At 52.9% G+C, this 13,654-nt stretch overlaps 1 protein-coding gene across 4 annotated transcripts in view; it reads right to left on the reverse strand.

Moving 5' to 3' along the window:
- Nucleotides 1–13,654, reverse strand: part of TTC7A (tetratricopeptide repeat domain 7A) — a 113,315-nt gene that overhangs the window by 61,344 nt on the left and 38,317 nt on the right. For all 4 annotated transcript variants that reach the window (XM_081069363.1, XM_081069361.1, XM_081069362.1 and 1 more), the window contains 3 exons: nucleotides 9,640–9,718; nucleotides 8,712–8,869; nucleotides 8,003–8,066 (listed from right to left, as the gene is read on the reverse strand). In XM_081069363.1, coding sequence (XP_080925489.1) covers nucleotides 8,003–8,066; nucleotides 8,712–8,869; nucleotides 9,640–9,718 — 301 coding nt within the window. The remainder of the gene's footprint in view (nucleotides 1–8,002; nucleotides 8,067–8,711; nucleotides 8,870–9,639; nucleotides 9,719–13,654) is intronic.

Raw genomic sequence — 13,654 nt, forward strand, 5'->3', positions numbered from 1 at the left:
CCTCCCTCACACTTGAGGCCTCTGTGATAGGTATCCATCACTCAGGAGTTTAGTAACTCAGAGCTGCCAGGTGGCTGCTCAGGGAGAGGAGGGTCCAAGGAAAACGTGCTTTAGGATTAGGTGACTCTATGCAATCTGAAGGAGGAGCTCTGTCTCACCAAGCCTGAAATCTCACTATCAGGGATTCTGGACCTTTTTGTTCTGTGACCTGGGGCATGCACTGCTCCCCCGCCCCCCCACCTCCCCAAACCCAAGGACAACCACACCCTGGGGACTGCACTTGGGATGAGGAATAACTGAATACGCATTATGGGAGTCTCTGAGTTGAGCAGCAACAGGACAGGGACCAGGCTGGGGATAACCATTTCCCCCCTCACACACATACACAGACACACGCTGAGGGCTGAGCTGACGCAAAGCTGGGTTCTGCCCAGAGGTTCCTGCTGGCTGCTCCCAGCATCCTCCCCTCTTCTACCTCTTCTCCCCTCTGCCCAAGGGGTCTCTTCCCAGCATACCCTTCCCTCTGTAGAAGGGTCAGAACTCCCTCCATGTGTTAGGACTCACCCTCCTCTAGTTCCCCAAATAGGACCTCAGAACCAAGGACTCGGCCTTCCTGAAGAAGGAAAGGAACTGCTGGCCCTGAAAACCCAGATCCCACTGGTGACATGCAGACAATCCTTCTCCATCCACAGATGGTCGTCACATCCTCCCTTTGGCCAGGACTACTACCCCCTCCTCCAGGTCAGGTGTTGAGGTTCCCAAGTGGCTGCAGAAGCCCAATGGTCTTCGGTCTGTAGGCTCTCGTTTTCCTGCTGTGCAGGCCTGAAGAACATTCCCATAGAGGCTTCTGGATGCCCAAATGCCTTTAAGACCCAAGGAAGTGACTCACCCATGGGGCATTTCAGCCAGTAAGGCAGATCAGTGGCCAGGGGTCCACAGAAGGTGAAGGCTGCCCACCGCCACCATGGACGTGGACCGGCCCCAGGAGAGGGTGCCAGGAAGCCAGGAGATCCACAGAAAGACTGAGGCCTGGTGCCAACATGGTAAACAAGAGCCAGTCAAGACCTCGAAAGGGTTAAGGGAGAAGCGTGGCGAGGGAAAGTGCCAGAGAAACCCCCTCCTTCCCGGTGAAATCCACCCACACAAGCACCAACAGGAAGGGAGAAGAAATTTTAAGAAGATGCTTGGCAGGAGATATTTCACTGAGCTGAAATCCCAAAACTTGCTCTGTGCCTGGCCATGTTAGTCCCTAATCCCTCACCTCCAGCCACGCCCTAGCCCTAGCTCTGGTCACCCAGCATGAGGCCCAGAGAGATAGCCTCCACCAGGCAGCAATGGTGGGGAGGGGGTGTTAGGCAATGGGAGGATGGGAGATAGTCTCTGCCCTCAGCAGCAGTATACAGGCACGTACCACGTGGAATCTGAGCTAGAATTCCCGTGGAAGAGAGGGGTCCTGATGGAGAGGGGGCAGGGCAGGCAGCCTGCAGGCTGGCTTTTCTGTGGGGCGAAGGGAGAAGCCTGGCTAGGTCCACCTAGGATCTGGGGACCTGCCCATGCAGACCAGTCTCATTCAGGGGCTGGTGAGCAGAGAGCTGTCACTAAAGGCCTCAGCTGATTGGCCTGTCCTTGAAGAGTAGTCGCTGCCAGACCCCCACTCCCCCAGGATAAAGTCTAGCCTCCTTTCTGTGGCTGCCATCCCAGGCCCTTCACCATGAGCACCACCCTCGCCCCACCGCCAGCTTCTCCTTCCCTTCAGCTCCCTATCCTCACCAAGGCCTGTCTTTGTTCCCTCTGTCAACTTGGGCACCTGTGGACCCTCATAATTCAACTCATGTATGTGCCCCTTCAGTGTCATCTCTGACCTATCTTTCCAGATGAGGCTGGGACCCTGCATCCTCCCCCAACACAGGGCACACACCACAGCCCCCACACACCCAGCTGGTTCACCAGCTCTTAGGGCAGGGACATGTCTCTAGACTCCCAGTACAGGCTCACACACAGCACCTTCCTCAGCCCACGTGTATAGAATGAGTGACATTTGAGAAAGATTTGTGGGCCTGGTGTGGGCACTTCCTACTGTCCGCCCTAGACCTTGACCTTTAAGAGAACAGTGTCTCCTAAGGTGGGCTTGCTGGGGGAGGGAGAGGTGGATTTCTAGCACTGAGCACGAATTAGGTTAGAAGAACGGGAACAGAAGAGGAGATTGCAGCAGCATCTCTTGGCTGGGGGACTGGGGCTTCCAACAGGCAGGCAGCAGGAAAGGTATCTTCTCAGGGGGCCTCAGGACTCGAAGTCTGTGCCAAGAGGCAAGTGTGGTTCCCCAAAGGAAAGCCAAAAGCAGAAGTTGGCCCAGCGGTTGCTATGGCTTTGGGGCAGGGCTGTGGTGAAATGCTCCAGTGCTTGCCGGGGCTCTGCCTATGTAGGTAACCATGGCAACAAGGCGGGGTGGCTGAAATAGGGCAGGAAGAAGGAAGCCCTGGTAGGCAGCAACAGGAGCAACAGGGTAAGAATTCATACACAGCTCAGGGGCCAGAGCAAGCCTCAGAGAACAGGACTTCAGACACTCTGGGGACATCAGGTCCCTGGCCTGGGGCACTCCAGCTGTCCTGCTCCCTCCTCCCCTGGGCTCACCATCCTCAAGCCACATAATGCTCCTAGTTCCATCAGTAGCCGGCCTTAAACTAGTCTCAGCCACACTCTTTTCCTTCCACCATTTAAATGGCCTCACTTGGCAAATCCTCCAGATCACATATAGTAGCTTCTAGATTCTTGCTGAATTTTCATGTCCATCATTTCATCCGGCCTCACAGTGACTGCATGAGGGGCAGGATGAAACCACGATGGCCCCTTCGCAGACGGAGACACTGACCCCCAGAAGGTGAACTAACGTGTGCAAGGTCTGAGGAGGCAAGCGTGAGCCTGTAACGGCCAGTCCAAGGGGGCTTCTGCTGTCGCGTCCTCCTCTGCCAGCCTGGTCTGACCCTCTGGTGGCTGCAGGGTCCTAGATGGCACTGACCTTTACTTCTGCCCAGCCCTAGCTCTCCTCTTTAAACCTGGACACAAACAGGAGAAGAGAAGGAAAAGGAAAGGAAACTAACCTGTGGACACTTTGTAAGTCGCCGCTCACTAATTCTCACAATGACCCTCTCCATGTACTACTGTCCTAAGACTGAGGCCCAGAGAGGTCAGGATACTGATTCTGGCTTTATCCCCTGGCTCTTTCCTTTACTCCAGGTGCCCCCGAGGAAGTGTCCAGCAGGCTCGTCCAGGCCACCAGAGACCCTGGCATGGCTCTGTTTATGGGAGGACCAAAACAAACCCCAAGGCCGGGCCTTCCCAACCACACCCCCAACACTGCTTCTCTGCAAACTCCTTGGGCAATATGGCCAGGGCCCCACTCACCCATTCTCAGACATGGCTTCTCCATTGGCCAAGGACCCAGCCTCAGGGCCTGCTGTGGACACCCCACAGCAATCACCCCGGAAAGGAGTCTCCTGGCAGCATCTGTACCTGGTGCCTGCCCCTCCTTGGAGGACACTGTCACGTTCCGCTTGTGCTGTCATCCCCCACTGGCAGACATAATTACCACCAGCTCTCAAGCTGCCCATTCACAGAGCCAAGAAATAACATGCTCTGTGACGTGTTCCATCTACCCATCGACCCAGACCGGGCCCACGCTAGCCCCTGCTCTCCTGCCGCATCCGGCTCCTACAGCACAATTCACAGCTCTTCCTGCCAGCTAGGGCGAAAGGCTCTCTTCCTCTACTAAACTAGAGTGTTCAGAAGTGGCAGTGTGATCAGACCCTTTACCATCGCAGCCCGCAGCAGAGCGGGGCCTTGTGTGAGAGCAAACCAGGTGCCAAGAGCTGGAACAATCTGTGCTCGTCTGCTGAGTCCCACATGGAATCAAGCCCAGGAAGGACTGGTTTTTTGTTTTTTTTTAATCTGAATGGTATCCTCAAACCAATTTTCTCCGAACTGGATCTGAACCTAAATGTTTTTTAAAATAACAGTCGGAACCAAGTATTTATCAGGACATAATGTACATGTGTTGAACACCCACAATGTACCAGGCACCTCCGTGTTCATTTTCTTACTTAATCCAGCCAAATTCCTTCAAAAGAGGCCTTGATAGCCCCATTTTTCAGACAAGAAAACAGAGGATCAAGAAGGTAAGAAACTTGCTTAGGTCATATAGGTTGTTAACAACAAATTCAAGATTCAAATCGCCAATGCCTGACATTGTATATGGCACAACGTTAGCTTGTTAACCTGTAGGGTCCCAATTCCCAGAGGCTCCCCCCACCCCAACCTCCCCATCACTCACCCCCAGGCCTTTCTGCTCTTTCAGTTCCCAAGAGCCTCACACCAGCAGCCACTTCTCCAGCAGCTGAATGAACAGGGACCCAAGCATTTACTTTGCTGTTGCACATATTTTTATGCCCTAGATCAGTATTTTAGAAATGGCCAAGATTCCCATACCTCCTGGTTCCCCAATTGTTGGAGGTATCAAGCTGGTTTTGTTACGTGGTTGTTTAAAAAAAACTAGAATATGCATTTGGGGTTCAGCAGGTTAGGGTAATTCTTTCTGATCTGGGGACCAGGGTTTCTTCCACATTCCTGGACACAACTCCATCAGGTGGGAGGGAGTACCTCTGGGCCAGGGGCTGTGAATGAACTGTTCCCCACGGTATTGCTAATGCTGAGCATGGCCTGGCACGTTGTAGCTGCTCAGACAAGATTGGAAAGATAGAGGAGATGGATAGATGACGGGTGGGAGGGTGGACAAATTTTAAAATGCTCTTTTGGCCCCAGAGACTCCAAACTGGTTCCAAAACAAATCTTCAACCAGTTATAACCCATACCCCTTGCCTTTCTGTGGAAGCATTTGTAAGATTTCTCTTTATCTCTTGAAAGAAAAGGAAGGACTCATTTATTCTGATCACAGTCAGCCCGTAACAGAAAAACAAATCCAAGGGACCAGCCCCACACCCAGACCCCATGCAGACTACTCCTCTGAGTTCCAAACCACAACATGGGTTGCGGTGCTCGGGAAATGTGCAGATACCCCTTCCCGGAGCAGCTGCTCTGGTGATCCTGGAGGTGGAGAGCAAGGATGGTGCGTCCTGGGCTGGCTGTGCTGGAAAAGCTTTCACTGCAGCATAATAAACGCGGCAGGTATTAGGAGAACCCATGTAGAGGCCCATGGCAGCCAGCTGCTACTCTAGAGGTTTCTCCCTCTCATCTGCAGCCAAAGCCAGGCAGCATCAAAGGGAGAGGAGGAAAACCCTGCAGGTACACGAAGGCAGACAGGTCAAGCAGGAACCTGGGAGCCTTGCAGTGACACCCACACCTGCTTGAGAACGTGACTGCGGGGGGGAAATCACAGTACAGGGGTGAAGCCAGAGGCAGTCTGGTCACTCTGAGAAACTGCTGCGAGCCATAGCGATCAGATTCTAGACCCCAGGTGGGAAGCCCTCTGTGGATGGAGACTCCAAAGCGAAGTCCATCACTAAAACTCTCTCCCAAATTCCTGAAGTTTCTAAATGTGTGACAGGCTGAGTGTGAGCAAGAGGAAACAAACCAGTCAGACTGGGAGACGTGCCTCCTCCCAGCTGCAGTGTACTCAGCATCCAAGCACGTCCTCTGCTTTGTGTGGCGGGGAATTCTCAGGATACCACCTGGTGTGTTGGCCCAGACCCCCTGGGGCTCCTGGGCAGGCTGGCCAGCCACACAGCCTCTCAAAAAAGGGAAAGAGCTACTTGGAGAGAAACCACACATACAGGAAAATTCACCTTGGCTCCAAGTGTGGGCCACCTTTTAATTTTAGTAAAAGGCCATTGTCCACCTTGCTATAGGGCAGCTTGAGGATCTGGGTAGGAATAAACTTAATGGAAAGACATCTGAACTCTGGTTCTGGGCACACATATCAGTCAGAGGCCACAAAAAATGCTTCAGGAGACAAAGCCCAGCCTCAATCCCAGCCTGTGATTTGGAAGCTATTTAGGGAGATAGACGTGATTTGAATCATGACTGCAAGGATTATTGGAGTGTGACCTTGACATCCACTTGTCCTGGACCAAGAAATGGACCTGTCCTGGACCTTACTCATCTCATCTGTAAGACGGGACACATTAGCACGAGACCAAACCATGTGAAACTGTGGGTTTTCATATGCCTTGCCATAATGCCTACCTATATGAGATAATCAGCTTGAAACCTGGCAGAGAAAGGACCTAAGAAATGTTCCTGTTTTTACCTTTTGACCCCCCACCTGTGGACCACACGTAACGCTCAGCACAGGAAGGTGACAATAACAATCTGTTCCCCAAGACCGGTGACTTCAGTGTAGTCTCACCTTCAGGTGGAGGAGGTGGGATGGCTAAACGGAGTGTTTATAGGGGACAGTGAGGGGTACTGGTCTACGTCTGAGGTTCAAACAATTAAAAACTGGGGTTCAGTCTGTGGTCAGAGGGAGGATCCTTTTTCTATGAAACACATATTGTTCTCCTGTGAAAATCAGAACTGGCACTTGGTACTTCTATTTCCACATTGGGCTAACCAGCTAGATGTCCCCATCCTGGCACAACCGCCTTCCTCTCACAATCACGCACCCTGCAAACCTTTCAGGACCACGACCCAGATCCAAACGTCCACAACCATTCATGGGAACTCTCATATCCAAATGGACCAGGCCTGGCTGAGGAAGGATACAGTCTCTCGCTGTCCCCGCCCCCCCCCCGCCCCCTCCCCCGCCAGTCCAACCTCCCTCCTTCTATTTGTGGGAGGACCTGTTGAGCTGGAGGGAGCCCACTGACCAAAATTCTCTAAACAAACCCTGGCATCACACGGTCCCAGGAATCCAAAGGAACATTTGTTTCTGGCTGTTCAGGGATCCAGCTTGTGGGGTCATGATTTCTTAAAGTCCATTTCCACACAATGCTGTCAGATGCATCATTTTAAGAAACCTAATCTCAACCTGAGGGGCTCAGCCCATAAACTCTGAGGGGCCCCTAGTCAGAGGACTGCCCCACACCACGCCACGTGGACGGCACCTCCACACCTGGCTTCTGCCGCTCCTGTCCACCCCTCCTCCACCTTCCCTGGTGACCAGGCCAGGGTATCCTTCATCTTACCATCTCCGGGACCACCCAACTACACCTCTCTCCTTTGCTGAGCCTCCAAAGCACATGCATGTGTGTGCGTGTGTGCTTGCCTCCTCTCCCTGCCTGGGGCAGGGGAAACGAGCATCATGAAAGAAGTCTAAGAAGCAGTTCACATGTGCTTTATCCAACACACCTTGTCCCCCCATTGCTTTGTTTTTCCAAGGCATGCAGACACTGGTCCTCGGGCTATTTTAGTAGTCAATTAATTTATGGCCCACGCCCCTCACTAGAACGTAAGCACCACGAGGGACTGACTTTTCTGTTTTGTTTGCTGCTGCAACTCTGGCATCCAGAATAGGGCCTGGCACAAAGTATATGACGCTCGATAGTTTCTTGAATAAGTGAGTTCCTTCTGTAGGCACACTTACCGCTGGGTGGTACTATCATCTTATAGGTAAGGAAACTGAGGCTCAAAGGGATGAGGTGGTTTGCCCAGGGCTCTCAGCTAACAAGTGGCCGAGCTGGAACCTGAACCCAGGCCTTCTGCCTCGACAGTGTATGCTCCTTTACTCCCTTATGTGGGTCACACACCCAGCATGGAGCTGTTCAATGAGTACCATCGACTTGCTGATAACCAAATCTTGTAACCTCGGAAGAGGAGGGTGGGGTGTTAGCTCAGTCCCTACTCATTTGGGGGCAGAACCCAGGTCCCCCAAATGCAGCCTTGTGCACCTGACCCAAACCTAGTACGTGAGCCTCACCCCTATGTGGGGGGGCAGATCTGAGAACCCCGTTTCAGGGATATCCGTGGAGGCGGAGCTCAGCTGGGACCTGGTGGCCAGTGCCTGAGTTCTGCAGCCCCACCCACAAAGGCAGGGGAAGGCCCTGGAGCTTACCATGGACTCGCTGATGAGCAGCAGCAGGAGAGCTTCCTCAATGTTATCCTTCGGGCAGTAGAGGCTGAAAGACACAAAGGGCAGCTTGGCTCCAGCGCGCCCTCACGCAGCACCTCAGGCAGCACGGCTGGCCAGCCCCGCCTACCACACTGGCCCTTCTGCCGCGGAATCAGCACCAGCCCCGGTAAGGTGACCCTCTCCTACATAATTCACAGGCACCGGATACCATCTGCAGTTCTTTATCATGCCCCTGAGTTATGGATCTCAAAGGCAGTGGTGGGCAGCCAGGCCGGAAATGCTGCAGGTGCTCCCGGGGAAGAGATGGCGCTTCTAGCACCCAGCAGGGCACGAGCAGGAGGGGCAAGGAGCAGGGCAGTGAGAGAGAAGCTCTGCCAGGCAGTCACAGACCCCATCTTCAATTACGGGCACAAACAAGACAGCTGGTATTAAGTAAGGTGATTAGGAAGGCAGGTACTCCCCTAATAATTTGGGTGGCCTGTGGATGCCTCATAGGAATCTCCTGCCAACCCCTCCCTGAGACCTGCCTTCTCTAGTCTACTTGGCTCCCGCTGATACTGAAGAGCCTGCCTGGCAGTGAGCTGGGTGGCAGCTGGAGGAGTGCATGGGGCAGAGAGGGGGCTGCCAGTGGGGGCCGAACCCCGAGTGTGGGGTGAGGCTGGGGTGCTCCAGCAGGGCAAGCAGAGCTTACTTATCTCCTTCGTAGAGGTGAGGCTTCCGCAGGGCTTGCGTGATGAAGGAATTCTCCTCCTTGCTCATGAACTCGGGCAGAGGCTGGGACAGGGGGCTCCAGTAGCAATCCTCACTCAGGGAGTGCAGCAGGACCCCCGCCAGGTGCTTGGCCGCCACCTGGCAGAGAAGGAGACCCTCAGACCCAGGCACGTGGCTCTCCCCACACGGCCAGATCTGCCCGCCTTGCAAAGCACTGTCCCTTTAGGAGGCCCAACCCTCCACCCCCAAGGAGCCCCCTCCAGCACCGAGGCTACCCCACCCCTTCTGTGGGCAGTTGATGTGCCTCCTTAATTTTTTATCCTCTCTTTTCTCCTAGACAAGAGGTGCATTTCCTCCTTCTGGTGACCCCGTGGAGCCCAGCAGAGCCCAGCAGAATATTCACAGGCCCTGGCAGAGCATAAAGCCGTGGGCAAAGGCAGCTATCTACCAGACACCTTCCTGATAGTTGACCAAAACTTCAAAAGTGTGAAGCAGCTCTGGCTGATTTGGGGTGAATGGAAGCCTAAGAAGGCAGGCCTGAATTAGGGCAGCAAAGCAGAGTCTAGGTTATTAGCTAAGATCATAAACAAAGTCTTAAATATTAGCACACTACCTTGCTAGGAAAGGGAGGCGGTGGGTTTCAGTTCTGATTGGAGGCTAGGCGTCCCCTGCAGTGCTACAAGGAGGACACTGAGGGCACTCCCTGGGCTTTAGGAAGCTGGGAGGAGGCCGAGGTGAACAACGTCTGCCACAAGCGCCAATGCGGAGAGTACAGCACGAGACATGTCCCCGTCCCTGATTCAGGGCTTGCCCACTAGGACTTCTGCTGTCTCGCACTGAAGCTGACCCCTGACCGAACCTGCCACGGCCGGCCCCTAGCACGCGGCCCTGGGGCCTGCCTGTCTTACCACTTTGAAGTTCTGAGTCGCTTTGGTCTCCATGGTCCGTAGCACTTCCCGGAGCTCCCTCATGCCTTTCACGATGTTCCTATCGGGAAGACCACAGAAGCCCGGTCAGTAGCAGGCAGTTCCCCCTAGGACATCCTCATCACACCTGCGGACACCAGGAGCCTGCCTGAATTTTATTGGAAAACCTTCAATAATTGGAATGGAAGGTCAGAGTTGTAACACCAGGACCCTAGGGGGCCAGGACATCACTCCTCAAAACACAGAAGGATCTCTCTCCCCAAACCCCTTGACACTGAGCCTGGCTTCCAGTTCACCACCAGAAGGGGCCTGGGGCCCAAGATCCAGTGTTTCAAACAAGATGTTACTTTGGTCCAAGAGCCTTGGGCTGGTGTCACACTTTCTGAATTGAGTCAAGTCTCAAATCCTCCATCTTCCCCCTCCACATCTGGTCAACACTAGACTCCATCCTCATCTCTCAATCCCTGCCCCGGGGCCCTAGGCTGGCCTGCATCACCTCAGGCCTGGAGAACCATGCTGGCCGGTCTCACCTCCTCCAGCCAGGCCCTTGTGCCTTAAAATAATTTTCAAGCTCTTTCAAGTATGACCCATAATAAAAAAAAATACATCTGACATTGCAACCCAGTACATACACACACTTTCCTTATAAAAACACGGAAGCAAGTTTCTCGACACTTTACCTATCTCAACTACATGCAATCCATTCTGTTTTCTATTTTACGTCTCCCCCTTCTCCCCTTTTCAAAAATGCTGGCTGCAGACCACTAAATAAATCTTGCAACCACAAATGGGTTGTGGCCTGCAGTTTGAATAACTACTCCCACTGACCCTCGAGAGGTCCACCCGACATCCGTAAGTCGTCTTGTTCCTCCCAGGCTGGCCCGTCTGTGGGCGCCCTCAACACTTACAGAATCCAGTTTAGGCCTTCAGCAGGCATCCCAGGGCTGTCGGGTCTGACTTTTGCCTCTCCTATCTCATCTCCCACCACTCAAGTCCTTTCTGAATGAGCGACCAGGGTTCCCTATGTCAAATCTCGGCACAGGCTTCTCCTACTGCCTTAAAAACAGCCTTTCCCCTATTTAGCCTTTAAAAACCCTTTCCCGCATTACTTCCTCCTCACACCCTTCCCAGAGGCCTCCCCATGCCGTGTTACTCTTGCACCCTTTAATTCCTCTTCTGAAACAAGCATGACATCCTTTGGTCATTTTCTGTTTCCAGGCCAACCCCTCTCGCCCTGAGGGCTCCTGTCTTGTTCCTCACGCTCGGCCCTCGCACAGCCCCTGCACACAGCATGTGCTGAGCCAGGGTCTGAGGACTGCTCCTCTCATTTGTTCTAGGGGTTCCCTGGATCACAGCGCACAAGGAAAGCAGAGGCTGATGAGCCAGCAAATGAAGAAATGAAAGACCAGAGAGTAAAAAGCCCCAACTGGCGGCCAGGAAAGTCATAAGAGCCCCTCCTGCTACTTTCATGCATGAAACAGATTCCTGGGGGCTTTGGGGCCTGCAGCCATAGAAGGACAGGTTTAGTGATCAAGTCCCTGCCTTCTGGGACCTCAGGTTGCAGACAAGCAAGCCCCCAATGTGCAAACTGCCAACATTATAAACACACACCCTTGTTTGTAGGGTTGAGAATGGATACAAAGATCTCTGGGATGGAGTCAGTCACAAACATCGTCCCTGGCCTGCCAAGAGCTTCAGAAGAATTGGGAGGGGCAAGCAGGACAGGGCCCCACAGTGCCCTTAGAGATGGTTCAATTCTGGGTGTTGCCACTGATGGCCAGTGGTCCAGGGAGGCGGGCTCACCTCTGGGGGCTGCACCTGGTCTCCCCGTCTGTAAAATCAGGCCTTCAGTTTGGATCAGCATCTCTCAGACGTGTAATCTGCACACCACATTTATACGTTTTGCCATTAGCTACATACCATCCGTGTCACTTTTCTTTATACGAGTCTTCGTTTTACTTCAGTAGCTATTTCACCTTAATCAAGAATACCCCAAATCATGGATTTGGTGTGCTAGTTTTTCTGGGGGGGTTTTCTACCAGATATTAAATACAGAAGGATTTTTTAGAAGTTAGTCTGTGTATCCCTTAAAACCACCTTGTGAAACACTAGAGCTACTCCTCCCACATTTTGAAAAACAAGTTGAGACCGCAGGTTCTCAAGATGTGGTCACTGGACCAGCAGCATTGGCATCCCAGGAACTTACCAGAAAAGCAAACGCTGAGGCCCCCACTCCAGACCTGCTGAATCAGAAACTCTAGGGTGGAGCCCAGCAATCTGGGTTTTATCAAGTGTCCAGGGGGTTCCAACGGACACTCCAGTTTGAGAACCACTGGTTTAGCTGATTCTTAGTGTCTTCCAGTTCTCCTATGCTATGAAGCCAGGTTCCAGAAGGGACAAGCGGACACGGACACCCCAGTTTTGCAGGCAGGTCCTAAATCTGTAATCCTGGGAAGCAAGGCAGCCTCTCTGAGTCCTAGTCTTCCCATCTATAGGAGGAAGAGCCCTCATTTGCTCATAGCGGTGGCAGGAAGGTGAGTGTAGGAAAAGCCCCACGCAGACCCAGGCATGTGGTAGAGGTTTACTAAATATTAGTTATTTCCCTTCCCTCTTCTAATTTGGGTCTTAAAGCCCATAGTACTTATGCCTTACTTTGCCACATTATTTGGCAAGGATGTTCAGGAGCTAATGAGTAGGGAAGAGGGGACAGAAATGCCTGAGAGCCTCCAGCTTTATGTCCATATTTCTCCTTCCATCATCCCGTGCCCCTACATAGGACATAACACGATTTCCTGGTAGACAAACCATACCCAGGGACAGGCTGGGAGCCCCCATAAGTCCAAGTAGGAAAAGTCTGCAGCAGACGCTCCTCGGTGCCAGTGAGGTCTCTGCCTTGGAAAAGAACCCAGAACTAGATAGCAGGCTACCACCAGGAGAAAGAAAAAAAGACAGGCTGCACGAGCTGTCAGAAGAGAGGAAAATGGCTGGCTCTGGGAACTTAGGCTGCCTGAGAGCTCTGCCTCGGCAGCTGGGCCAAATGGTCATAGGGTAAGGTAGGGCTGGCCCCTGGGGCGCTCCAGGGCCCTAGGGCCTAGAGGAAGCTGGTGGCTCCTGGGACCTGTGGGTGATTTTCCACTCTGTTGGCTACCTGCCAGCCTCCACCCTGGCAGCCTGGCCCAGGCCGCTACCAGGAAGCCAGAGCCAAGAGGGACTGTGGCCCCTTCTTACTCCAGTGCCAGGACTGTCCTCTCTCCGTCTTTAGTCTCTTATGTCATCAACACTTAGAGTGCTCCCAGACCAGCAGCACTGGTACCACCTGGGGGCTTGGGAGAAATGCAGACTCTCAGAGACCCTGCTTCCCCCAAGACACACACATACAATTAAGGAATCAGAACTGCATTTTAATAAGATCCTATGTCCAGAAAGTGTGTATTTTTACTATTTTTTAATCTAAAAGGGATTTTGATATTGAAATAAGCTCCCAGGAATTCCTAAGCAAAGGAAATAACATTGTCAGGCATCTTTTGGGTAAATCCCAAATTTTATTGACTGCACGTAGAGAAAAACCAATGCAGAAGTTCCCGTGGGCAGACCTGCACAGGGAGCAATGCGGGCTTCCAGATGGCACTGACCTGGTGTGAAGTGCTGGAAATGCCCCTCTGCCTCAGCTCACCGCTCTGGGAAACAGGAAACCAGACAGGGTTTCTCCCACCAGCCTGAGCAATCCGGCCCCAGGTCTAAAGCTGCCAGTGCCAGGTAGCGCCTCGTGAGAGGGCACCTTGAAAGATCTCTTTGTTCTATCTCTCACGCTGACCTTTCTAAGCAAAGCTGCCTCTTTAACTTTATCCAAACAGGGCCTCAAACAAACCCTGGCCCAGAATCAGGCTGTGTCTGGAGAGGCCAGGAAGCCATGGATTCCAACTCAAGTAATGCCTGGCTGGCCAGGAACAGAAAGAAAGAGGATGTGCATGCAGGGAGGGGTGAAGGACAATAGTGC

This window comes from Rhinolophus hipposideros, assembly GCF_964194185.1.
Source record: "Rhinolophus hipposideros genome assembly, chromosome: 12".
NCBI lineage: Eukaryota > Metazoa > Chordata > Mammalia > Chiroptera > Rhinolophidae > Rhinolophus > Rhinolophus hipposideros.